We start from the raw sequence: 24,365 nt of genomic DNA, 5'->3' as shown, positions 1-24,365 counted from the left end.
TGCGGTTTATTCTTAGGATTTTAAAGGAATATGAAGCAGTTTCGAGACAGCTAATAAATTTTGATGAGTCTTTAATTCAATTTAGACATAAGACTGAAGAATCCTTCAGACAAGAATTAAAGGATATTTTGGGCATTGAGAATCTTGGAAGAATGGGATCCTACTTTGGTTTACCAGAAAATACGGTGCCCACCAAAGTAAAAACATTTCCTATGACAATTAGTGACAAGGTGTATAACACTGAAGAAGAATTTACAAGCGAGGGGAATACGAGGGGATATTTGTTGTATAAGATGTGAAACCCACGAGGAATCGATAAGCCATGTGTTTTTTTAATGTCCTCCAGCAATCCAAGTTTGGGCTCTCTCGAAGATACCATCAAATCCAACTATTTTTCCAACAAGTTCTCTCTTCACAAACATGGATCATCTATTCTGGAGAGTTTTCCCGCAGATGGAAGATCATCAGTTTGCATGGATACTATGGTACATCTGGAAAGCTAGGAATAATAAAGTTTTTACACTACAAGAAAACACAAGTTTAGCGAGGAAACTTAACGAGGAAAACTAATGACTTTACGAGGAACTTACGAGGAAATATAAAATCAACGTTATTTCCTCGTAAAGTGACGACGAAATCATTTCGTCGTAAAGTCGATGTAATGTCACGTGGCTTTTACGAGGAAATACGCTTTCCTCGTAAACTCGACGTAAATGTAGCGTGTACTTTACGAGGAAATATTTTATGTCTACTTAGCGAGGAAATTTTGAATCCACCAACTTTGTAGTTGTAACACGTTTTTTTTCGGCAACCTAACTAAATTTCGTCGTAAATTCCTAGCAAAATTACAACTACCAGATTCAAAAATTTCCTATAAATATGGACGTTTGAACATCATTTTAAACACACCAACAAGAAAAAGAAAAAAACGTGAAAGAAAAAAAATGTCGGGCTCCGGAAATATTTTCGAGTTGCGGAGGTGAATATATATGCATAGAGATGCTAACGGGAGAGTGACGAAAGAGTACCTTGCAGGGCTGGAGACATTTATGCATCAAGCAGATTCCACACCGCTAGCCCAAGAAAGAGGTAAGATGTTCTGTCATTGTCGGAAATGCAACAATTTGAAATTGGCAAATCGTGAAAATGTTTGAAATCGTGAAGCATTTATGCATCAAGCAAATTCCACACTGCTCGCCCAAGAAAGCGGTAAGATGTTCTGTCCTTGTCGGAAATGCAACAATTCGAAATTAGCAAATCGTGAAAATGTTTGGAAGCATTTAATAAATAGAGGTTTCACGCCAAATTACTATATCTGGTTTCAACATGGAGAAGGTTATAATTATGATTAGAATGAAGCTAGTAGTAGTAATAGCAATTTTCAGGAAGAACCGGTTGGTCGTCATTTGTATAATGAACATAGTTACCATCAGGAGGAGCAGATGGTAGATTTTGATAGGGTTCATGATATGGTAGCTGATGCATTCGTAGCTCATGATGAAGATGAAGAACCTAACACAGGTGCAAAAAAGTTTTATGCGGCGAATCAGCCACTTCACAGTGGTTGTAGAGAAGGTCTCTCTATATTGTCGTTGGCTGCTAGAATGATGAATATTAAAACTGATCACAATCTACCTGAAAGTTGCATGAATGAATGGGCAGACTTGTTTAAAGAGTTTTTGCCGGAAGACAATGTGTCTGCTAATTCTTATTATGAGATTCAGAAACTGGTTTATAGTCTTGGGTTACCTTCGGAGATGATAGATGTTTGCATCGACAACTGCATGATCTACTGGGGGTATGATGAGAAGTTAGAAGAATGTTGATTCTGCAAGAAGCCACGATTCAAGCAGCAAGGACGGGGACGTAATAGGGCACCGTACCAAAGGATGTGGTACCTACCAATTACAGACAGATTGAAAAGATTGTATCAATCTGAGCAGACAGCCGGAGGGATGAGATGGCATGCCGAGCATACTCAGACGGATGGTGAGATGACTCATCCATCAGATGCAAGAGCCTGGAAACATTTTAACTAAGTACATCCGGAATTTGCTAGCAATAGCCGAAATGTGTATCTTGGATTATGCACAAATGGATTTAGAATGTCAGGGAGACAATATTCATTGTGGCCAGTCTTTCTTACGCCATACAACCTGCCACCAGAGATGTACATGCAACGGGAGTTGCTATTCTTGACCATATTAATACCAGGTCCGAACCATCAAAAAGGTCTCTGGATGTTTTACTAAAACCACTGATAAAAGAGTTGAAGGATTTGTGGTCAACAGGGGTGAGGACGTATACCTCCTCTTGTGCCTCCTCCGATGGCTCCTCCGATGCCCATCGAGATTCATCCCGATTTGATGGTGCCTCCGAGTGCTCCTTACTCGCAGTACACTGTCGAGGACCTTCTCGGTCAGCCAGGCAGAGAAGGTTTACCAGTCATAGACCCTGACCGACCGGACGGAACTTTGTGGTATGTTATATTAATTATTATTTTTTAATTCTTTTCAAATTCTTTTATAACATTAAAAAATAATTTATACTTTAAATTTATTTTTTCCAGGTTTGGGGTTGACAGATGTCTTGCATCGGACGTAACCGACACGATCAAAGGTTACTTCTCCTTGGCACATCCGAACAGAAAAAAGACGCCGATCTAAGTCAGAAAGACGTGGTTCAAAATTTACGTTGTAAGTTACTATTAATTAATTATATATATATACTTTAATTTTTTCATGATTTATATATTTTTTTTAAAAAAAAAACTAATTATTAATTTAATTTTTTTTATAGCAAAAATATCATTGGTTCATTGGGGTCAATGAGAGAGTGAGGAAAGTGTTTTACGCGAAGGCGAAAGTTCGCTTGTTAGACACGGTCTCCAACTGGAAGGGTGACTGAATCGTGAATGGGTATGAGCGTGGCAAACCCGCTGAGCTCACCACAGATGTGTGGGATGGCCTCATCCGTTATTGGCGGGATCCTGACGCCATCAGAATCGCCCAGTCTTGCTCTACCTCCCATAACACGGTAGATGAGCACGGCCACGGGCCGATGCTTCACTCTACGGGCCAAAAACCCCACGCCGGTGTCCGTTTGGAAATGATAATTAAATATTTTATTTAATTATTTTATATATATATATATATATATATATTCTAACTTTCTTAAATGTTTTTTAGGCCAAAGAGACGGGAGTTCTCCCGTATCTTTTGCAACTTTACGAGAGGACCCACAAGAACAAGGTGGGCCAATTTCTAGATGGCAAGTCCGAGCAAATTTTCAACGACTTGGTTGCTCGGGTTGACGACCGCCAGACCCAGCTGACCCAGCAGTCCACCGACGGATTATCTGTCACCTTATCCACACTTGAAGTGGATAAGATTTACGAGAAGGTAAATTTTTTGAAATTTTAATTTTTTTTAATTATTCATTTAATTTTATTTTATTAATAAATTAAATAATTTTAATTATTTTTTGTAATTATATTTTTTAATTCTGTAAAATAAAAAAAACGAAGTAAATTCGTAGCTAAATTATGACTTATTTACGTGGAAATTTTACGAGGAAATGACGAGGAAGGTTAAACGAGTATTTTACAAGAAAATATTTTCGAGGTATTTACGTGTATTTTACGAGGAAATACTTTCAAGATATTTACGTGTAATTTACGAGGAATACCTTTCGAGGTATTTACCAGGAAATATAGCGACTTCCTTACGTGGAATGATTACGTGGTCTTTACGACGAAATGATGTACTTCGTCTCTACGACGAAATGTTTTCCACGCTAAGTTACGACGAATTGGCGATGAAATATGCGTTATGACGAACGAGTAACGACGAAACGTGTTTCCTCGCTAATTCCTCGTAAAGCCTCTTTTACGACGAACTCACGAGGAATACCGTTGTCGTTAATCTCATGTTTTCTTGTAGTGTTAGTAATCTAGATATGGATCCTATGGATACGCATAAATTGGCAGAAACAGAATCAACACTGTGGACTGATGCACAAATATTGAATGAACATAAGACAATACCACAAATAGTGGATAGGATCCTGCCGTCAATTCTAGGAAGATGGTTTTTTACAGATGGCTCATGGAAAGAGGGTGATACCTTTTGAGGACAAGGTTGGTTCAACACCTTAGAAGGATTTGATGGATTGTTGGGGGCGAGGAATGTTAGGGCTAGTCTCTTTTGCCTTCATGCGGAGATAGAAGCGTTACTCTGGGCAATAGAACGTATGAAGAATTTACGTCAATTTCATGTTACGCTTGCAACAGATTGTTCTCAATTGGTGAAGATGGTTTCGAAACCAGAAGAATGACCATCTTTTGCTAATTATTTGGAAGATGTCAAGATCCTGAAAGAGAGTTTCACCCGATCAGAGATTATCTGTATACGTTGATCGCAAAAAAAAAATTGTTTTGGGGTTTTATTATGACCCAGTTAGACTTTTTGGGATGCATAACCTAATTTTACTAGTGAGGCTTTTCATTAAATAATATTTATAAAATAGTGGACCCACTATAGTGTTCATCCTCTTCTCTTTCTAAATTTGAGCATGTATGACATATTTTATTCGCGATTTAGTAAGGCTGATTTCTAATATAGTGTATTAATAGAACAACCGTAAATGAAATAATTTTTTTTGACGTTCAAAAAAAAAAGACTTGATAAATTTTTTATATTCCTGTTTTAGTAGAAATATTGTTTTAGGCTTTTTTTTCTTCAATTAAAATGATGTTTTCAAATTTCTATGAAAAAATTAAGGTTATTTGGCTTTTATAACTTTTTGTATTTTTCAGTATAATTTTTATTGGTTAAAATTTGTTTTTGTCAATGATGTTTTGATGTAAAAAGGGTAACTTTAATAAAAAAAATATTTTTTCCTTAATTATTGTGTCGAAACTTTATAAACTAGCGTAAGATTATCTTCAATGTATTTTGTTATTTTTCTCTTCAAATAAAAAAATTTTCTATTATAGAAATAAGATTTGTTTTGATATATTTTTCTAAAATATCAATATTTAAATATGGAGTAAAATTTATAAAATGTTATTTATTTTATATAAATAGAAGAGAATATAGCAGTATCTATTTTAGAAAAATAAATAGAGTAAAATTAGAATAGTTTTGTCTCACAATGCTATTATATAGATAAATATAAAAATGAGTTAGAGATGTTCTAAGAGATGGTTTGTAAACACGCTACAAGCCATGAAGTACTTTGGTTAGTGGAAGAGATTCAATACCATGTGTCACCAAACATTTGGTGTCCCTTCTTTAATGAAAACAATATACTTGACTGAATAAATAGCTGGTAATTCGAATTATTAAAGTCGGGATTAAATGTTGGACGGGCGAATATATTATTGATTGGTGATATAGACCAATGTGTTGTAACAATCCCCTATATATTATTTGTGAAACATTACGACTTCTTTTCGTAATCACGTGTCATCACTAGGATGATTTTTAGAATTATTAGAGAAATATGTTGGTCCATCTAATTATATTATAAGCTTTTTATTAAACTAACCATAAATTCATTATTAATGTCATTTATTATTTCCTTAAATAAAGATTACGGAATTGCCTAATGTGGCTAAAGTATATATGACAATTAATGATTTTGAATAATAAAGATCTGATAAAAAAATAATGTATCTTCTATCAAATTTGTTTAATTTTAAACTATTAAAATAATTTAAAAAAATCACAATAACCATATTATAAAAATTTAGATTTTTCTGTATATGTTATATTTTGAATTTTAAAAAACGACTATAAATTACTAAAACTGTTAAAAGTCTCACATTCAAATTTTGCGATCCATGGTTTAAAATTTTTGTTATGACAAAATACAAATGATTACAAAATCATTCTAAATTAAACTATAAACCATATTGAATAAATAAATATTTTAATTTCAAAGTTTACTTTGAATAATTTTTTTTGATAAAAGTTTTGAACTAACATTGATAAATTTTTTAAAATTATAAATTAATAAAATTATTAATCCCACAATGAAAATTTTGCTATCAGTAATTTAAAGTTTTTGCTATTAAAGATACACATGATAAAAAAAACATATTAGTAGAAAGCATCATTTAATAGACATTAATAGTAAAAATATATTATGTATGTTAATATCATTTAAATTTAATTACATATCCTATCAAATTTTTTAAAAAATTGTTTGGATTAATAAAATTGATTTATACGTTCGCACCAATTTAATTATATATGTAATAGTTACTGACTTTTAATTATTCAATATATATTTATTATTTCATAATATGTAAGAACATATAATACATAAAATAATTTTTATATATAATGTTTATTCCGCGCAAAGCGCGGATCTTAATCTAGTATGTTCTTAAAACTATAACAGGATGATCTATGTGATGCAAACTCGTATTTTTATCAACAGTTGATATTACTAAAAGAGATGCGGGATAAACAAATAAATAATTGGGGCGGGAGATTAGTGATTAAATTAATGAATAAAAAGTAAACTTATGAAAATTGGTAATTATTTGGATGCACAAGGACTGCCTTCTGTACTTGAAACATTTTCCACTTAGTGATGAATTAGTTTAATATCATTACAAATTAAATATATCTGAAAGCAACCATTCCCACATGTTCCTGCCCACTTTGATCCTCGAAAGCTAACCTCAAAATATTGCAAGAAAATTATTGTCTATAAAAGTACATGTTGAATCTTTTTCACAGTTAGCTGATTAACGAAGTAACGAACCATGCATTGCATTTGGTTCGACCAAACAAATTTGTTTCATATGCTGATGTGTGTATTAAAGCAAAAGAAAAACTAAATTGGCCTTTCAAATAAATAAGCCTTTTTCTTTTTTTTGAGCAACTAATAAGCCTTTTTCAAAAAAAATAAAAATAAATGAAATTAAGAGAAATTGAAGAAATAACTTATGGATGAAATAGTCTACTAGTAGGAAGAAATCAGGATAAACCCGTAATTAACTGATAATTTTAAATTAAGAGAAATTGAAGAAAGAAATAACTTTGGATGAAATAGTCTACTAGTAGGAAGAAATCAGGATAAACCCGTAATTAACTGATAATTTTATGATTTTATTAATAACAATGATCTTGAGTCCTCCCTTGTATTTCTTTATGAGATTATTATTCATGATAGATTTTTAAAACCAAGATTTTTTTAACTTAAAGGTAAAAAGGTAGCAGACATTGGTAAGTACAAACCAACAAACCGTCGGTTATTAATTATGAAAATTTTAAATAATTATTATTACAGAGAAGAGGAGTGAAAAGACGGGAATGCCAGCGTCTCTTTAGAAGAGAAGAGAGCCAAACATTCTTCCCATACAAAAACGTAAGAAAGAAAGAGCTTCTTCTCTTTCCTTTTACCGAATCCCATTTTTTATCTGTTTCCCTCTGCAGCACAAACTCTTTATCATCCAAATAAAAAACAGTAAATCCTTTTTTTTTTTAATTATTGGACGAAAATCAAAAAAAAAAACAAGAGGGCCTCTCGCCCTCTTAATAAAAAGCTTCATCCTCTCCAATCTTTTAGATTTCATTCTCGTTTTTTTTTACTCTTCTCCCTTTTCTTAAAATTCGGTAATCGAAATAGATTCTCTCTTAAGTCTTTTCATGGGTGGGTTTTTGATTTCTTCTTAAAGCTTGCACCTTTTTGTTGTTTCTGTCAGGAATCCAGGATCGTGGGTCGATCGATCGGTTCACAGAATCCGATCAAGACCCATCTGTTCATATTGCTTTCCACAACGGTATGTTGGATGATGTTTTAGTCAGATCGAGACGTTAAGTAGATGTATACACACACTCAGGAACAAACCCTTTTTGTTTTTTTGTTTTGTTTTGCAGAATGGAGATGGAGTCATCATGTAAGCTCTTCATCGGTGGGATCTCTTGGGAGACCACCGAAGACCGTCTTCGCGAGTATTTTCAGAGCTTCGGCGAGGTTTTGGAGGCTGTTATCATGAAGGATCGAGCCACTGGTCGTGCTCGTGGCTTCGGTTTCCTTGTCTTCGCTGATCCTACTGTCGCTGAGAGAGTCGTGTTGATCCGACACGTCATTGATGGTAAAATTGTAAGTGTCATTGCTTCAAAATGATTAGTTGCTGCTATAAACTAGAGGTTGCTACTCTTTTTATGACTATATAGTAAGTAGTCTACAATGTTACCGTCTTCTTCCTACTTATGTTTTCTCAGGTTGAGGCCAAGAAGGCAGTTCCAAGAGACGACCACGTAGTATTAAACAGAAGCAGCAGTAGCCTCCAGGGATCACCTGGCCCAGCAACCAGCAAAAAGATCTTTGTTGGAGGCCTCGCTTCATCGGTGACAGAGGCTGAGTTCAAGAAGTATTTTGCTCAGTTTGGGACGATCACTGACGTTGTGGTGATGTATGATCATAGAACCCAACGTCCCAGAGGCTTTGGGTTCATCTCTTTTGAATCAGAGGAGGCTGTAGACAGAGTTTTGCAGAGGACGTTCCACGAACTCAATGGAAAGATGGTTGAGGTCAAACTGGCCGTTCCCAAGGAGATGGCTCTGAACCCAATCCGGAACCAGATGAATGTAAATAGCTTTGGCAGTAGTAGAATCAGCGCATTGCTGATGAACGAGTACACTCAAGGATTCAGCCAGAGTCCTATCTCAGGTTATGGAGTGCAACCTGAAGTTAGGTACAGTCCAGGAGTAGGTGGTAATAGGGGAGGATTCTCACCGTTTGGACATGGATTTGGAATCGAGCTGAATTTTGAGCCAGGCCACTATGGATCTGGTTCCAATGCAGGCTTTGGACGGCCCTTTAGCCCAGGATATGCTGCGAGTCAAGGCAGGTACGGTAGCCAGATTGAGTCTGGTGTAAGGAACAACTTATGGGGAAATGGTGGTGGTCTAGGAGGTTACATGTCAAACTCTCCGATATCTAGGAGCAGCTTTAACGGAAACTCTGGAATGTCTTCACTAGGCAGCATTGGGGACAACTGGGGAGGAGCTGCACGTGCACGTAGTGGCTATCGCAGTGAGGGAGGAGGGTTAGGTTTAGATGCAATGAGAGGGGTTCATGTTGGTGGTTACAGCAGCGGCTCAAGCAGCTTGGAGACAGAATCTCTGTACAGCGACTCGGCTTGGCTTTCGCCTCCTGCAAAGTCGGAGGAAAGATTGGGAATGGGAGCATTTGACTTCGTGTCTAAAGGACCAGCTGCTGGATACATCAACAGGCAACCAAACGGAGGTATGAATAATGATAATGAATGCCCATTTTTAATGTGAGAATTTGAACACTTGTGTTTTTGGGGGAAGTTCTGATGAAATCATATGAAAAATGGTGTTGTTGCAGGTATTGCAGCTTAGAGAAGTGTGAGAAGTCTCTACTATATGGAGATTTGCAAGAATGGCTATTTGCGGAATGAGAGTTTTTAGAAGAGGAAAACTTCTCTGTTAAAAAAAAAAAAAAAAAAAACTTCTTTGTTCAAAGAAGCTTAAAGCTTTACTTTCTTTTTTTTTTTTTTTTTACTATTTTGATTGTTGTTATAGTTTTTATTTTCACCCTTTTCCTAATTTAGGGGTTGTTTCTTTTATCTTAAAGAAAATTAAAAATGTAAACCGAGTTATATAAAGATACAAAGAAACAATGAAGTGTATTATATTCTTGTCTTTCTCCCTTTTTATGTTTGTAAATATTTATATTGACATATATTGCCTAAAATGAAGGAAATTATATCAGTCAATAAAAATAGGACCAAAGAAAGAATATAAATTTAATTTTCTTGCTTAAACTATCAAACATATTTGTGGAATCAATTTTTTTTTTTTAATTTACATATTAAATCAATTTTTTATGATTTAATAATATAAGTAATGATGTTCTTATAAATTTTATTTACATATAAAAAAATTACATACATGAATTGGGTTTTGCACAATCGTATATTTTTTCATGTATTAACATGAATGTATCATAAATAAATAAATAAAATTATGAGAACAGATTAAATATCTTTTCTAATAATATTCAGTTTGTATCATTTTATTATGATATATAAGAAGTATCAATATATTTTAAAATTAAATTTATAAAATAATAAATAATATATATAAGAAAGTAATAAATGATTTTAAATAGTTTATAATTCCGTAAAAACTTATCCAATTAATATACAAAAAAATTATTAGAGTTTAAACCATTTCATACTATAGAACCTCTGGTTGGTGTTACGACGCCGTTTACAGATGTTGGTCAGGCCTGCCGTCTATCTAAAATGGCAGGAAGATTGTTTGGTGTGGCCTCACGAATCATGGGCGGAAACGGCGTCGTTGCTAGATCTGGCGCCGCTTCTCTCCGCCAACGCGCCGGCATGGGTCTCCCCGTCGGCAAACACATCGTCCCCGACAAGCGGGTGAGTCAAATATCTGTAACCTAATTCATATATATTCTTGGATCAGTTTTTGAGGCTCTTTCTTCGATTGATTGCGTCTCAGCTTTCGGTTAACGACGAGCTGATGTGGGACAACGGGACTGCGTTCCCAGAACCTTGCATAGATCGAATTGCTGACACTGTTGGGAAGGTTGGTTTAGGGTTTTCTCACGAGAGATTATATGCGTGAAAATCGATTGTGTTTTCTGATTGACAGTACGAAGCATTGGGATGGTTGTGTGGTGGTCTAGGGTTCTTTGCGACTCTAGGTCTCCTCGCTGTTGTGAACGATAAAGCTTCAAAGGTTCCCTTTGTAAGTGACTTATATTTCAACCATTGTTGTATTCATCATCCTTTTTTATTATTTGATTGATGAGCATGTACACAGAGTTATTAGGAACACTTGAAAGAATGTTCTTGGGAACTCTCTGTTACATGCTTAAGCTTAAGCCACTAGCTAGAGGTGTGTCAAGAGCTAAAATTTATGAGTTACACTTTTCTCTTTGTAGCCACTAGCCAAGAATCATAGACGTGTTGTATCAAAGGAAGGCTTGATCATGATGAATCCTTGTTTTTCCAAGGATTTTGAGTGTTCGTGTCTTTTTTTTTCTTTCCCATTGTGGTGTCTGAGTGTGATTTTGGAGTTATAGAAGTTGAACAATCATAGACGTTGTGTCAAAAGCTATACTATGATGATTAGTCTTGTTTTGAAGGACTTCGAGTTATAGAAGTTGAACATCAGGCTATAGGGCTCAGAAGATGATGATCTTTGTCTTCTTGTCTTTATTCATGACATGAATTGTTGCTGTTGTCATCTCTCTGCACGTGTATTTATTTGTTTTACCACTTGTGGTACTTGTTCATGATTATCTCTTGTATCCGTATGACAACCTGAGAGTGCAGCTTGGAGGAGAGCCATAGAGACACTATCAAGTGATCTGCTCATCTAAACTCTAAGCGTGTTTTCTTCACTGCTTTCTTCTTCAAAATGTTTTCATTTCCTGCTCACAACTTGGTGACAAAAGAATAAAATATACCCTTTTTATTGTCTGTTGTCTCTGTAATTAACAGTGACCTTTTGGGTGTATTCATAAGAGAAGACATGTACTTTTCAGCCAATCTAAACTTGTGTTTGGTTGTGTCTTCTACACAAAGTGAACACAAAGCAGTAGCAACATGTTTTAATTAAGGTTTAGCCTCGTACGACTCCAAACAAAGACAAGGAACATGAGTTCATTTAGTCTTCAAGAAACATAACAGTCTAGTTTTGAATTTTGTTCGAGTGTGGGATAATGAGATGGATTTGACTTGAACAAATACAAGTCTATAACAAGAGGGGTAAGAAAGTTTAGAGACCAGGTACTCTACACCTCAGCTGGCTGAAACTAGATTGATGATAATTATTCAGATCTAACTAACTAAGCGGTGGAATCAAAGACAGACACATGAGTCATGAGATATGATATCTTTCAATCTTTCCAGTGAATAATTGTTCCATCTTTTAATCAATGATTTGATCTGCCTACGTGTCATGTTTCTTCTGGCTCTCTCTTCTCCGCGCTTGTTTGGACCTCGTCAAAAACTCTTGATAACTGTTTGGCTTTCATTCTTTCCGTTTTCTCTTTGTTGGTTTTCATTTTTTAAACATCTTAACCATTAAAAAAACACTTACATAGCCCAAGAATAATACTATGATATGTTTGTTTCACATCTACTATTGAAATGACTTCCAGATTGTAATGGACTGAATGTTATCTGAAGTGAAGAGGCTACAGAAAAGTTTATCTATATCTCTTCAAATTAAATATTTTAAAGATTTCCCTGTAGTTATAATTAATTAGGAAAACATTTTTATGATTACTTGTCATCTTAATCTCTAATATCCTAACGCGTCATCAGATTCCGGAGTTTACAAGCCATCACAGCTTCGCCACTTGTAACTTGTAAATTTGTTAGACCCCATCTTTTCATGTGTGATGGGTCAATTAAGTACTATAAAATTGAATAATCATAAACACTAACTTCGTTAGGATAACTAAAGAGTCATCAATCATATATTCATATTCACTGTAGAATACCTTTATTTATAGTTACCCGTTATTCAATAATGCAATTAATCTTCCAAGAAAGAAACATCATTTCTTTTCATTTGTGTGACCCCTCATGAAACTAATTGAAATCCAGCAAATATTGGTGATAAACGTTGGACAACACTTTTTAAGGTACAATATAGATTAAAATGAAAATAACATTTTACAGGAAAAAGAACATCTCTAACCATGTGTCCCTCGTGCTCATAAACCGAATACTATGTCATATGACCACACACATTAATTCTATGATATAAAGTTATAGGGCAATTCTCTAAACTATTTCTTTTTAAGTTTTTGTCACAATAATAGCCCTACAAAAACCAAAATAACTTATTTTTATTTTGAAAATTTTAATATTTATTTCTTATTTTTCTAAATTTGAAACCATGTCTCCAAAACTCACTATTTAACTCTAAACTCTAAATGTAGATTAATTAATCCTAAATTAAAAATACATTTTTATCTTTTGATAAAATTTATTTTGGTCATTTTTTTCGTTGAGTACTATTTCTGTGATAAAAACTTAAAAAGAAATATATGAAAATTTTCAACATACATTCATTTTTGTGGCCAACACATTGTAGTAACACTAATAATAAACTAAATTGATTTATAAAAAGGCTCATTTCCCTTCTAACATTTCTCTGTTTCTGCTATCTCCTTCCAGTTGAAACGGAACTAACAGAATGGATTGTGGTCATGTCTCCCTCGAAGAATCCGACAAACTGAAATCTCCGCTCTTGCCGGTCGTCCATAATGAGGAACCACGCGAACAACAAACGGTGGGGCAACATCTCCAGACAATATTCACACCTACGAATTGTTACATCGCTCTTGGTCCTCTTCTCTGCGCCGTCGTGTGTCTATGCGTACGGCTCAGTGGAGATGATAAGACGACGGCGAGGAACATGCTCGGCGTTCTTGTGTGGATATTCGCGTGGTGGTTGACGGAAGCCGTTCCGATGCCGATCACTTCCATGTCGCCGCTTTTCCTATTTCCTCTGTTTGGAATCACCTCGTCGGATGACGTGGCAAGTTCTTACATGGATGACGTCATCGCCTTGGTCCTCGGCAGCTTTATCCTTGCTCTCGCCGTCGAACACTACAATATTCATCGCAGACTAGCCCTTAACGTTAGTCGTTTAATCTCTTTATATTCTTTTTCTTTTTTTTCTAATAATTATTTTAACATCATTTTTAAATTGTAGATTCACCTTGTGTAGAAAAATACATTTTAAAAAAACTTAATTACAAATTACAAATTTTTGAATTTACATTTTTTGTTTTTTTTTTTAAGCTAAACTATGGTCATTGCAACATCAACTATGTGGAGAGCTTCAAATTAATCCCCACTAATCAAAATATTATTTTATAGTAACAAAAATAACGGGTAGTTAGGGATGCAAATAAGTTTCCAGATCCATGTATTCAACAAATTATGTCTATTTTTTTTTTTGAAAACATGGGCTATTTCCAAATTATATATTTTTTCTTCGTATAATGCAAACTAACTCTCCCACATAACTATTTGTTATGCAAAGTAAAAGTTTGATAAATTGACATAAATATAGATGATGAATTGAAATATTAAGTGGCAGATAACAAACAATAGTATGATAACTAATAAAGTGGAGCTTGAATAGATACAAGTTTTTTTTTTTGAATAGATAAAATTAAGCCACGACGAATCTAAACTTGATAAGTTAGTGACAATAAACGACAATCTAATTCATGTAGATAACGTTGGTGTTCTGCGTGGAGCCACTAAACGCGCCGCTGCTGCTTCTAGGAATCTGCGCCACAACAGCGTTCGTGAGCATGTGGATGCACAACGTGGCGGCTGTTGTCATGATGATGCCAGTCGCTACAGGAATACTTCAGCGACTCCCTTCATCATCGTCGTCAACGGAAATGGTTCCTCCGGCGGTGGGAAAGTTTTGCCGAGCAATGGTTCTCGGTGTGATATATTCAGCGGCAGTTGGTGGAATGAGCACACTGACAGGAACAGGTGTGAATCTCATACTTGTCGGAATGTGGAAAAGCTATTTCCCTGAGGCTGATCCAATCAGTTTCAGCCAATGGTTCTTCTTTGGTTTCCCATTGGCCTTGTGCATATTCGTTACCCTCTGGGGTATTCTATGTGTGATGTATTGTCCTAATGGATCAGGGAAAGCTCTATCTCCTTATCTTCATAAATCTCATCTCAAGAGAGAGCTTGAGATGTTAGGACCAATGAGTTTCGCTGAGAAGATGGTCTTGTCCGTGTTTGGTGGGTTGGTTGTGTTGTGGATGACAAGAAACATAACCGAAGATATCCCCGGCTGGGGTTGCATCTTCGACGGCCGGGCAGGGGATGGAACGGTGAGTGTGATGATGGCTACATTGCTGTTTATAATCCCAAACAATATTAAAAAGGGAGAGAAGCTAATGGATTGGGACAAATGCAAGAAACTCCCGTGGAACATTGTCTTGTTATTAGGAGCTGGGTTCGCTATAGCCGATGGAGTACGAACAAGCGGCTTAGCTGAAGTCTTGTCCAAAGGACTCGTGTTTCTCGAAACAGCTCCTTATTGGGCCATCGCTCCAACGGTTTGTCTCATCGCTGCTACTATCACTGAGTTCACGTCAAACAACGCAACCACTACATTGTTGGTTCCTTTGCTCATTGAGATTGCAAAGACAATGAGAATCCATCCTCTGCTCCTAATGGTCCCTGGTGCCATTGGGGCTCAGTTCGCTTTCTTGCTCCCCACGGGAACACCTTCTAACATCGTTGGGTTCACGACAGGGCATATCGAGATCAAGGACATGATCAAGACCGGCTTGGCTCTCAAGATTGCTGGAACGGCCTTTCTCTCTGTTTTGATGCCCACTCTAGGTATTACTATTAACTTTCACGATTATAGTTAACCACTTTCGTTTTAATTCATTTGTGATTCAGTATGAACTATATATTACATGACAGGGGCATACATTTTTGCATCAAAAGCAGGAGTTTAGTTCGATGGGCTAAAAACATAAGACCATTACACTATTGATTCATTACTGTAGTATAATGAAGTATATCATATTATAGATGCCAGTCACAGGTGGAACGCAAAGTTTAGATGTGGTTAAACTTCACAGTACTATTGCAGTATATGATAAAATAATAAATTATTAAAATTAAAATTTTAAATATCAAAATTATATTAATAAAATTATTTATATATATATGAACAATTGTATTATATAGTTTATATATAATATCCCCTATATATTAATTAATGAGGATTACAACATATTTTCGTAGCCACATGGCAGCACTAGGATAATTCTTAGAATCTTTAGAAAAATAAATTTGTTCATATAAGTATATATATATTTTTTATTAAACTAACTATCAAATTGATTAGTAGTGTACACAAAAATATTTTTTCTTTCTTTAAATAAATGTTATGGAATTACCTAATATGACTATTATATATATGACAATTAATGATTATGAATAATACATATTTGATAACAATTTTTGTATTCTCTCTCTTTTTTTTGTTTAATTTTATATTATTGAAAAAATTAAACACTATAAATTACTAAAGATGATAAAAGTCTCACATTGAAAATTTTGTGATTAATGGTTTAACTATTTTTTTGTTCAAGCAAAATAGAAATGATCATAAATCGTATGAATATGAAGTCTCTCACAAATAGATATTAATATTATATATATATATATAATATTAATATCATTTAAATTAAATTATATACTATATAAAAATATAAAAATATGTTAATTTCAAAATTTGCTGTGAAAAATTATTGAGATCTTAATATTTTAATTTTGAAATCAATATTGAAAAATCTCACATTAAAATTTTTGTGATTAACTGTTTAAATTTTTATTACAGAAAATATACAAATGTTAATAAAATCATGAGTATGAAGTGTCAATAATAAATATTTATATTAAAATATACTATATATATGTCAATATCAATAAAAATTAATTATATAACAAATAAAGTAAATAAAATGATTGTTTTGATTTATTTACCAAAAACATGATTGTCAATTAACAAAAGGTATTGGTTTTGATTTGCGTGTTTACTCTAATTTAAATACTTTTGTGTATACAAATTGTTTTTTTAAATATGTAGTTTCTAATATGTTATTTGATCCTGACAATCCGAAAAATACACTTCTTTAAATCGAAGTGATTTTTAATATTGGAAGCACTATATATATATTATTTCATTTAGATTAAATAATTTAGTCTTTATTTTTATTCATAAAATCTTTTAGTAAAATATAATGACAAGATTTCAATCACCTCATTTTGAGTTTGTTCGAAGAATGAAAGATTTGATCATTTGTCTAATATTTGTTTCTCCCCAATACCCTTCTAGCTATTATAATTGTAAGAATGAGATATTTGAACTGTTTACTATAAGTTTTATGGTTTATCATTTAATAAATCAAATATTTTTTAGTTTATACATATTTTACATATACTAGAATGGTAAAGTATTATATATATATTTTTATCGGTATACTATTAAATAACTAAACCTCAAAAGCATAAGTTAATAAAATAAGTAATTTGCTTTGTTGTTTTAGAATTAGATGATTTTTGGACCAAACTAATGAATATACTAGACATACATTTATATTTCGAGTCTGCACTTATATTTTATAACAGCTTGATATATTAGATCACTAATCTGTAAATAGAGTTTGTCGGTGATTTTATTTAACATTTTGATTCTTAGATATGTATCTTGAGTGGAACAAATTTTTACAAATGTCTATCTTTTTAAATTGACACTTATGTAATTCACCGAGTTCATTGAACAAGTTAAAAAAGAAACAAAACTCATATCAGTGAAACAGAAACGAGAACAAAATGACAATTTTATAGTGGTAGAAAATGAAATCACTTATGGAGAGTGATGTAGCGGATCATTGGATGCTTGGGCCGTACGTGTCGCTAAGGCCTTAGCCGACTTAAGAGCTTTGTTTTCCTTTTCTTTATTTTATTTATGATTGGATAATTATCAATCCTTTTGAGAATATGATCTAGTTACGTAGTTTATATATTGAGTTGTCTTCTCTGTAAAGATACACGTTTTATAAAATATATTTTGCAATTGCAATCAGAGCTTATCAAAGCACTTAGAGGAGTACTTTAGCCTTCTTTGATCTTGTCGAGAGTGTCGTCATCTTCAAAGTTCCCCTTGTTTGCGTTGAGAGTATCAACTACAACAAGTTTCCTTCGATTCTGCGAGTTCTCATCGAGTTCTTGTCGAATCCTTGTTCTCTTAGCTTCCCGCTTCTCTATCAGTTGGTATCAGAGCCAGGTTCAGGAATCAACAACTCCTTTCAACAATGCCTCCAAAGAAATCAGCTGACCCTCCTAACAACAGAGATTTGTCTGAATTCCGCAAAGATTTGCTGGCGATGCAGGAAAGTTTTCAAGCGACAGTGCATGCTTCTTTCATGGAGATGGGAGCGATGCTAGTGGATCGTCTAGCGCGAGCTAATCCCCTGTTTGATGATGCTGAAACAGAAGATGACATTTCCGTCGACACAAACCCATTCGCAAGACATTGAGATCGTCGTCGTCAAGTCCGACATCAACGGGATGATGATGATCCAATACGCCAACACGACAAACGTTGGGAATCATCGTTCAAGGTAGAAATACCTGAGTTTCATGGTGGATCGCGAGGAGAAGCTCTGCTCGACTGGATAGCAACGGTAGATGAACTTTTGGAATTCAAACAGGTTCCGGAGGAACGTCGTGTGCCCCTCGTAGCTATGCTGTTTCGTGGTCATGCTTCCTCATGGTGGAAACAGCTCAAAACCACCAGAAACCGTCTTGGTAAACCGCCGATAGTGTCGTGGGTTAAGCTTCAGAAACATCTACGGGCCACATTCTTACCTCACAATTACGAGCGGACAGTGTACACTAGGCTTCAGAACCTATGCCAGGGTTCCCGTACCATCGACGAATATGCCGACGAGTTCTCACTCTTGTTGACAAGAACGGATATTTACGATAGTGCAGAACAATTGGTCTCGCGTTTCATTGGTGGTCTTCGTCCGCAACTACTGAATGCACTTGCTCAGTTCGACCCAACGACATTTGCTGAAGCTCATAGGCGTGCAGCTTCCTTTGAGCAAACGCAACGTTCTTCGTCTTGGACAAACCAATCATCTCGCTCTCGCACTGCTGAGCAGACAACAACACCGGCAACAACGAAAGAGGGTGATGCTCAACCTCAGACAACAGGTCAACCTGAGGATCAGAATCTGCGACGAACTACCCGCCCTCCAGCATTAAAATGCTACACGTGTGGAGAACCGGATCATCGTCAAACGACTTGCCCACATAAAAACCGTCGGGGGTTGGTCTTAGACAATACGAAGGATGACTCTCAACCTATATACAACTTCTATGGTGATGATGACGAGGACAAAGCCGAAGATGAGGTCCTTCCTACGACAGGTGATACGGGTCACTTACTGGTGCTTCAACGATCTTGCGTTGTGCCGCGTCGACAAGATGTTCAGTGGTTGCGCACCAATATTTTCAGATCTACATGTACCATAGGAGATCGTGTGTGCACTTTTATCATTGATTCGGGTAGCTCCAAGAATGTCATCGCAGATGATGCTGTCAACAAGTTGGGACTTATCCGAGAACAACACCCAGCGCCATATACACTTGGTTGGATCACGGAGAGCAGTTGCTTGCGCGTTACTCAAAGAGTGCTGGTTCCCTTTTCAATAGGACCTTACTATAAAGAGCGCACTTACTGCGATGTGGCACCAATGGACATCGCGCATCTAATCCTAGGTCGACCATGGGAATTTGATCGTAAGATCATTCATGATGGAGCAAAGAACACGTACAGTTTCATATGGGAAACACATCAGATTCTGTTACTTCCAACTCCGCCGGCAGACGTTGTCGCTCCTCCTGTCATCCCCAACGCTCAACCAATGACACTCATTTTTTCTTACTCGACCTTTGTGTCGGAATTACGTTCTGAAGGTGTTGCTTTTGCCTTGATACCTTCAGCATCGAGTCACACGTTGTCGACGACAACACCACCGTCTCTACTCTCTGCATTGGACGAGTTTAATGACGTGTTCCCGGCTGAACTCCTATATGGCTTACCTCCGCTTCGCGACATACATCACCACATTGATCTTGTTCCAGGAGCGACGTTGCCTAACAGAGCCCATTACAGAATGAGCCCTACGAAACATGAAGAGCTTCGCCGACAGGTTGAGGAATTATTACAGAAGGGTTATATCAAAGAGAGTTTGAGCCCGTGAGCAGTCCCTGCTCTCTTGATACCGAAGAAGGATGGATCGTGGCGAATGTATGTGGACAGCAGGGCAATTAACAAGATAACCATTCAGTATCGCTTTCCTATACCTCGTCTTGATGACCTACTTGATCAGATAGGAACTGCCACGGTTTTCTCAAAAATCGATCTGAAGAGTGGCTATCATCAGATTCACATTAGGCCGACGAGTGGAAGACAGCATTCAAAACCAGGAAAGGTTTGTTCGAGTGCTTAGTCATGCCCTTTGGTTTATCTAATGCGCCGAGCACCTTTATGAGAATCATGAACCAGGCGCTGCGACCTTTTATTGGCAAGTTTGTTGTTGTATACTTCGATGACATTTTGATCTTTAGCACCTCGCTGGCGGATCACGCAGAGCATCTTCGGCAAGTCCTTTCAGCTCTACGAACAGAGAAGCTATTTACGGCTCACCACAAGTGCAAGTTTGGTGTTTCCCAAGTCATGTTTCTTGGATACGTCATCTCAGACAAGGGCCTTGCAGTAGACCTCTCAAAGATCGAGGCAGTGAAGTCTTGGCCAGTACCTACGACAGTCTCTGAAGTACGTAGTTTTCACGGACTTGCATCTTTTTACCGACGTTTTATTAGCCATTTCAGTACTATTATGGCTCCTATAACAACTTGTATGAAGGAAGGCAAGTTCGAATGGACCACCGAAGCTACAAAGGCCTTCGAACTTATCAAAGACAAGCTCACGACTGCTCCTATTCTGGTGCTTCCCGATTTTACCAAGACCTTTGAGTTACCCTGTGACGCGTCAAAGCTTGGGATTGGAGCGGTTCTGAGTCAGGGAGGCCGCCCGATAGCCTTCTATATCGAGAAACTAGCTGGCGCTCGGGGAAGATACAACACTTATGACGTTGAATTCTATGCCATTGTTCAGGCAATTAAGCATTGGAGACACTACTTGGCGCATCGTGAATTTGTTCTGCTTACTGATCACGACGCCTTGCGACACCTTGACAGCCAAGCGAAAGTATCAGTGAGACACGCAGCTTGGATCTCCTACCTTCAACAGTTCAAATTTTCCATAAGACACCAGTCGGGTAAGACGAATAAAGTCGCAGATGCTCTTAGCCGCCGGCATGGACTATTAACAGCAATGCATACACGTGTGCCTGGCTTCTCAAATTTTTCTGATTTGTATCCTTCTGATCCATTCTTCGGACGCATCTTCAATGAGGTGTCGAATGGAGTGTGTGGTGACTATACGATCCACGATGGGTACTTGTTTAAAGACACGCGACTTTATGTACCAGACTCCAGTCTACGCCTTCAGATTGTCAGCGAATTACACAATGAGGGGCATGTCGGACGCGATCGATCCCTGCTGCTAGTGACTATGTCATACTTTTGGCCGTGTTTACGCTGAGATGTGGAGCGTTTTGTCGAGCGGTGTCGCGTTTGTCAAGAAGGAAAGGTAAGGCGTCCAACGCCGGTCTATACCTGCCTCTGCCAATACCTACTCAGCCTTGGACTGACGTTAGCATTGATTTCGTCCTTGGCTTGCCTCGTACGCAACATGGTTTTGTTTCAATCTTCGTGGTGGTTGATCGTTTTTCTAAAATGGCCCATTTTATTGCTTGTAAGAAGACGACAGATGCGGTTAGTGTGGCTGTCTTATTCTTTCGCGAGGTGTATCGTCTTCACGGTCTTCCGACGGCTATTGTTTCTTATCGTGACACTCGTTTCTTGAGTCACTTTTGGAGATCTTTGTGGAAGATGTTGGGTACGTCTCTTGATATGAGTTCTGTGTACCATCCGCACTCTGATGGACAAACGGAGGTGACGAACAGATCTCTCGGAAATCTCCTGCGTTTTCTGGTGGGTGACAACATCAAATCTTGGGATACTAAGCTTTTTCAAGCCGAGTTTGCGCATAACCATGCGTTGAATAGGAGTCTAGGTTTCTCGCCTTTTGGTTCCTCGGTGTCCTTTGGACTTGGCTACTCTTTCGGATAAGACTAGGCACCATGGAGAAGCCATGGACTTTGTCACAGACCTGCAGAAGTTGCATCAGCAAGCGCATGATCATTTGGAAGCTTCGGCCGCGAAGTACAAGTCTGCAGCTGACGAAAAACGCCGTGAGGTTCTCTTTGTTCCAGGCGATTTGGTCTGGGTGTACATGACGAAAGAACGTTTGCCTTTGCGTGAATACAATAAATTGAAGTCCAAGAAGATAGGCCCCGTGGAGGTTTTGGAGTGTTTGAATCCTAATGCTTATCGAGTCCAACTTCCTTCACATTTGCGCACATCCAATGTGTTCAACGTTAAGCATCTTTCTCCTTTTCATGGTGATAACGAGCCTGCAGATTCGTGGACGAATCCTTCATCCCCGGGGAGAACCTGATGTAGCGGATCATTGGATGCTTGGGCCGTACGTGTCGCTAAGGCCTTAGCCGACTTAAGAGCTTTGTTTTCCTTTTCTTTATTTTATTTATGATTGGATAATTATCAATCCTTTTGAGATTAGTATCTAGTTACGTAGTTTATATATTGAGCTTTCTTCTTTGTAAAGATACACGTTTTATAATATATATTTTGCAATTGCAATCAGAGCTTATCAAAGCACTTAGAGGAGTACTCTAGCCTTCTTTGATCTTGTCGAGAGTATCATCATCTTCAAAGTTCCCCTTGTTTGCGTTAAGAGTATCAACTATAACAAGTTTCCTTCGATTCTGCGAGTTCTCATCGAGTTCTTGTCGAATCCTTGTTCTCTTAGCTTTCGCTTCTCTATCAGAGAGTCAATAATAAGAAATCGAGTGTAGAAAATCTAATCCGCTTTCGTCATTTTATAATCGATGTTGTCTATCTGGTTTTGGTGATTTGTGTCAGCCGCAAAACTTAATAACCTTTTGTGCATATAAAGTCTTAAAAAAATTAAAATGAGTTGTAATACGTTAACTCTTCAACAACGATGATACATTTAAGAGACCAATATTTTTATTCGCCATTTTACAATCAATAAAAATTGTAATGTTGCAAAATGTTAAAATCATTTGATGAACAAACATTAGTATAAAAAATTCACTTCCCCGCGTGCGGGTTATCATTTAGTAACTATACTATTGTATACTAATTTTGGTTTATTCGGTGTAACTGAACCATATACTATGATATGATGTGGGTTCTAACAAAAGAAAATCTATATAGCTCGCACATTTTTACTAAATCCAAATGATCTTCTCTAACAGAAGAAAATCTATATAGCTCACACATTTTTATCGAATTAAACACTTATATTTACTCATGAATTTTTAAGTTGGTATTTCAAAAACAAATATAAAAATTTAGCATGGTCTTTAAATTATAAAACCAATAAAATAGTTTTATATTTATGAGTGTCTCACACGGTATTATTGTCAATCTATCCAGCTATACTATTTGACCATATCATGCTCATACCACATTGTTCATATTGTCCAGCGTGTATTAAACTGTTTCGGGTTTTCTCAAACTCGAGAAAGGGAAAAGAAAACGTTTGTATCAGTACGTCTTTGGTTTTCTACTTTTTGTCCGTTACACTCATTTATTTTCATTATTTATCATTGTGCTATATAGTTGTGTATTGATTAAAATGATTAGATTAATATTTATAAAATGGTGGAACTTGTCAAAATCCTTAAAATGTGCCTATTTAATACATTTTCATAAATGTTAATAAACATTCCAATATCTTACTTCACTTGTGCCATGTATCAAGGCAAAAAAATTTACAAGTTCTCCACGTCATGTGGCAAGCTTCTACTATATAAGAACACTAGAGACCTCTGCCATTATTAGAGAAAAAAACAAACAGTTTCACAGCAAGAATGAATAGCAGAGCAATCTTTCTTCTTCTCCTTCTCCTCTCTTTCCACGCATCTGCGATGTTGCCTGCTGGTAGATGGAGTCCCATCAGCAACGTTAAGGATCCTCACGTCGTAGAGGTAGGCAAATTTGCTGTTTCCGAGTACGACATGGAAAGTAAGTCGGAACTTAAATTCGTTGTGGTTGTTAGCGGTGAGTCTAAGGTAGTCGCTGGCACTAATTACCGGCTTATTGTGGCGGTTAATGACGGTGTAGCCGGCCCAGGTGCGAGCAAGAACTATGAGGCGATTGTATGGGAGAAACAATGGTTAAAATCAATGAATCTCACATCCTTCAAGCCCGTCGTTTGATGGTCATGTCCTCTTTGTTTTCCATGTAATCGATCTCATGAAACAGCAAACAAAAAAGATTGAATAAACAAAAAAGAAGTGAATGTCAGTTTTATGTGTTGTCCGGTTTTAATGTTTCATGTTGTTGGGGGTGAAGAAAGAGTCCTAATGTCTGATGCACATGAAGAAATGATAGTATAACTGATTGAACAAGTGGTGATACATCCGCTAACTTTGCCGACTAATTTCCTAGATTAGATCACTAAATTTAGTTATTTAATTAATGCATTAATAAACCTCTTTTTTTGGTAAAAAAATAC

At 36.3% G+C, this 24,365-nt stretch overlaps 5 protein-coding genes across 10 annotated transcripts; all 5 read left to right on the top strand.

Moving 5' to 3' along the window:
- The first annotated feature begins 7,378 nt into the window (after nt 1-7,378).
- LOC106418656 (heterogeneous nuclear ribonucleoprotein 1-like) lies at nt 7,379-11,572 on the top strand. Of its 4 annotated transcripts, XM_013859400.3 has the most exons (8): nt 7,379-7,631; nt 7,721-7,798; nt 7,896-8,121; nt 8,244-9,270; nt 9,376-10,435; nt 10,518-10,604; nt 10,671-10,766; nt 11,357-11,572. In XM_013859400.3, exons 3-5 carry the CDS (start codon nt 7,897-7,899, stop codon nt 9,387-9,389), a joined length of 1,266 nt encoding a protein of 421 aa, XP_013714854.1. In that variant the 5' UTR covers nt 7,379-7,631; nt 7,721-7,798; nt 7,896; the 3' UTR covers nt 9,390-10,435; nt 10,518-10,604; nt 10,671-10,766; nt 11,357-11,572. The 4 variants fall into 4 exon arrangements, with proteins under 4 accessions (XP_013714854.1, XP_048624443.1, XP_048624442.1 ...); XM_048768486.1 differs by having other exon boundaries at nt 7,404-7,798; XM_048768485.1 differs by having other exon boundaries at nt 7,404-7,798; nt 10,963-11,572.
- On the top strand, nt 10,219-11,572 carry LOC106416527 (NADH dehydrogenase [ubiquinone] 1 beta subcomplex subunit 8, mitochondrial-like). 3 transcript variants are annotated; one of them, XM_013857441.3, is made up of 4 exons: nt 10,219-10,435; nt 10,518-10,604; nt 10,671-10,766; nt 11,357-11,572. In XM_013857441.3, the coding sequence occupies exons 1-4, from the start codon at nt 10,298-10,300 to the stop codon at nt 11,372-11,374; spliced, it is 339 nt and encodes a 112-aa protein (XP_013712895.1). In that variant the 5' UTR covers nt 10,219-10,297; the 3' UTR covers nt 11,375-11,572. The 3 variants fall into 3 exon arrangements, with proteins under 3 accessions (XP_013712895.1, XP_013712894.1, XP_013712896.1); XM_013857440.3 differs by having other exon boundaries at nt 10,963-11,572; XM_013857442.3 differs by having other exon boundaries at nt 10,842-11,572.
- A 1,552-nt stretch (nt 11,573-13,124) lies between these two features.
- On the top strand, nt 13,125-15,724 carry LOC106416641 (tonoplast dicarboxylate transporter-like). The gene is made up of 3 exons (XM_013857562.3): nt 13,125-13,679; nt 14,284-15,424; nt 15,512-15,724. Exons 1-3 carry the CDS (start codon nt 13,233-13,235, stop codon nt 15,544-15,546), a joined length of 1,623 nt encoding a protein of 540 aa, XP_013713016.1. The 5' UTR covers nt 13,125-13,232; the 3' UTR covers nt 15,547-15,724.
- A 2,621-nt stretch (nt 15,725-18,345) lies between these two features.
- LOC106417031 lies at nt 18,346-19,872 on the top strand. Its single transcript, XM_013857896.1, has one exon. The coding sequence runs from the start codon at nt 18,346-18,348 to the stop codon at nt 19,870-19,872; it is 1,527 nt and encodes a 508-aa protein (XP_013713350.1).
- A 2,424-nt stretch (nt 19,873-22,296) lies between these two features.
- Nucleotides 22,297-24,154, top strand: LOC106417991 (cysteine proteinase inhibitor 5). Its single transcript, XM_048768484.1, has one exon. The coding sequence runs from the start codon at nt 23,719-23,721 to the stop codon at nt 24,064-24,066; it is 348 nt and encodes a 115-aa protein (XP_048624441.1). The 5' UTR covers nt 22,297-23,718; the 3' UTR covers nt 24,067-24,154.
- The last annotated feature ends 211 nt before the right edge of the window (nt 24,155-24,365 follow it).

The sequence above is a fragment of the Brassica napus genome, chromosome C9 (assembly GCF_020379485.1).
Source record: "Brassica napus cultivar Da-Ae chromosome C9, Da-Ae, whole genome shotgun sequence".
Taxonomy (NCBI): domain Eukaryota; kingdom Viridiplantae; phylum Streptophyta; class Magnoliopsida; order Brassicales; family Brassicaceae; genus Brassica; species Brassica napus.
This window is presented reverse-complemented; position numbering and strand designations above follow the sequence as displayed.